Source organism: Salvelinus sp. IW2-2015, unplaced genomic scaffold (genome assembly GCF_002910315.2).
Source record: "Salvelinus sp. IW2-2015 unplaced genomic scaffold, ASM291031v2 Un_scaffold4271, whole genome shotgun sequence".
NCBI classification, from domain to species: Eukaryota; Metazoa; Chordata; class Actinopteri; order Salmoniformes; family Salmonidae; genus Salvelinus; species Salvelinus sp. IW2-2015.
This window is the reverse complement of record NW_019945542.1, coordinates 59178-61190: the sequence shown is the minus strand read 5'-3', so window position 1 is coordinate 61190 and position 2013 is coordinate 59178. Positions and strand designations below refer to the sequence as shown.

At 46.2% G+C, this 2013-nt stretch overlaps 1 protein-coding gene across 1 annotated transcript; it reads right to left on the bottom strand.

The window, feature by feature from the left end:
* Positions 1 to 256: 256 nt before the first annotated feature.
* On the bottom strand, positions 257 to 1732 carry LOC112077096 (trophoblast glycoprotein-like). Its single transcript, XM_024143690.2, has one exon. It carries the CDS (start codon positions 1723 to 1725, stop codon positions 634 to 636), a length of 1092 nt encoding a protein of 363 aa, XP_023999458.1. The 5' UTR covers positions 1726 to 1732; the 3' UTR covers positions 257 to 633.
* Between the last annotated feature and the right edge of the window lie 281 nt (positions 1733 to 2013).

The window sequence follows — 2013 nt, the reverse complement described above, 5'->3', positions numbered from 1 at the left end:
TTTGACCCTTACCACAGCAAACAGACTGTTCCTTTGACCCTTACCACAGCAAACAGACTGTTCCTTTGACATAACTGTGTGGTGGTTGTACAGTACAGAGGCAAAACACACGTCAACTATTATTCATATTTTAGCAAATGCAGTTGGTTTTTTAATAACAGAGACCTTTTCTACTGTAATTCCAGATTATACAGTCAGTTTTCATTATCTTCATACTGATAAAGTAGTTCAGAATAATCTGTAGAAGGAACTCCAACGATGTATTCTGTTGTGAAGTTAGTGCATGTTTCAACTAAGATATGCAGGCGGCTCAGTACATTTATGTTTTTAAAGTCTCATGTTCACATGTGGAAGATAAGCATGTTCTCTTTTGTGTTGTAAATGGTATATTTACAGATGTGTTCGTTCAAGTAGATGTACAATATGGTTCGTATTGCCACCTCTTCAATGTAGGCCTATTGTCCTCCTTGAATTTCCAAGTCTGTTGTTTTCCAACGTCATATGGCAAGTATTATAAACCACTACAGCTGATAACAAACTGATACTAATAGTTCATCCGTTCAAAGACAGTTTACTCTGTATATAAAAAAAATGGTGGATATATGGCATCGATTGACGAGTGAACATTGAACGTTAAACGGCGACGCTAGCCAACCGGGGATCGGAGTCCTGCTCGTACCGGTAATGATACACTTCCATCTGGTCGCGGCACGCATCGCGGATGTTGTTGAGCCACCGTTTGATTCCTCTCCGGTTTAGATAGAGCACCATGAGGAATACTATGTCGATCAGCGCCAGGACTATCCCTAGGAACACGTAGGACACCGCCTCTAAGTTCTCATTGAGACAATCCACGTCCTCACCGCGTAACCGCTCCAGTGGAATCCCCTTCTTGGCATCAGGCTCGGCGCACAGGAGGCGCGCAGCGTCCACGCACTGAGAAGAGTTCTTTAACCAGAAGTAGAACGACTCCAGCTCACAGTTACACCTGAACGGGTTTAGTGATAAATATACGCGCGCTTGCTTTTGACGGTACAAACTGGAGATGTTCTCTTTACCAATGTTCTCGATTGAGTTATTGGTTAAAACTAAAGTGTGGAGGTTGAATGCATCCAACCTTGAAATGGGTATGGTTTTCAACCGGTTACCAGATAGCTCCAGCCGGTGGAGGTTGCATAAAATATCTCCATCCAATGCATTGGAGAGCTGCGCCACAGCCGGTGCGAGGAGCGAGTCATTCAGGTAAAGAGAGCGGAGCTCCTGCAGACTGTGAAATGCCCGGTCTGAGATGAACACCAACCGATTGTGGCTCAAATCCAGCAAACGCAACCGTGGGAGTCCTGTGAAAGCATCAGCCTCGATCACCATGATTCCATTATGTGACAGTGAGAGGGTCGTTAGCTCGAGTTTCGTCCCGTTATTCGAGGAGAACGCTCCACCCGGTAAGGTTGAGATGTTGTTCCCCCTGAGTATTAAGGTGGTCGCCCACGCCGGTATGTCTCCCGGTAACTCGGTGTCCTCGTTGTCACGGCAGGTCACTGTCCCGGAGTCTCTGGCACAGATACAGGATAACGGACACTCATCCTCTGCTCTGACAGAAGAAAACAACAAGAACAAACAGACAAACACCGCCGCTGATAAACAAAGACACTGGCCTTTCAGAATAGGAAGAACGCCTCCTAAAACGTCACCACAATAATACTTCCATGTCGTTTTCCTTCCCATTGTTACAGTAGAGGTCCAAACCTACAGGGGGACCGGACACGCTCCAGTCTCTGTGAACACAGGTGAAGTTCTTCGGTCAGTTGGATGACAAAAAAAAAACTCGGTAGTCTTTATTCTTCTTCGTTCTCATGTTCCTTCTCTTTCCAAAAACGAGTGAGATGGTGGAAGAGGAAGAGGTTGCGAGTTTGGGCGCGCGGACAGCAGCTCCTCTCTCTCTCTCTCCCTCTCTCTCTCTCTCTCTCTCTCTCTCTCTCTCTCTCTCTCTCTCTCTCTCTCTCTCTCTCTCTC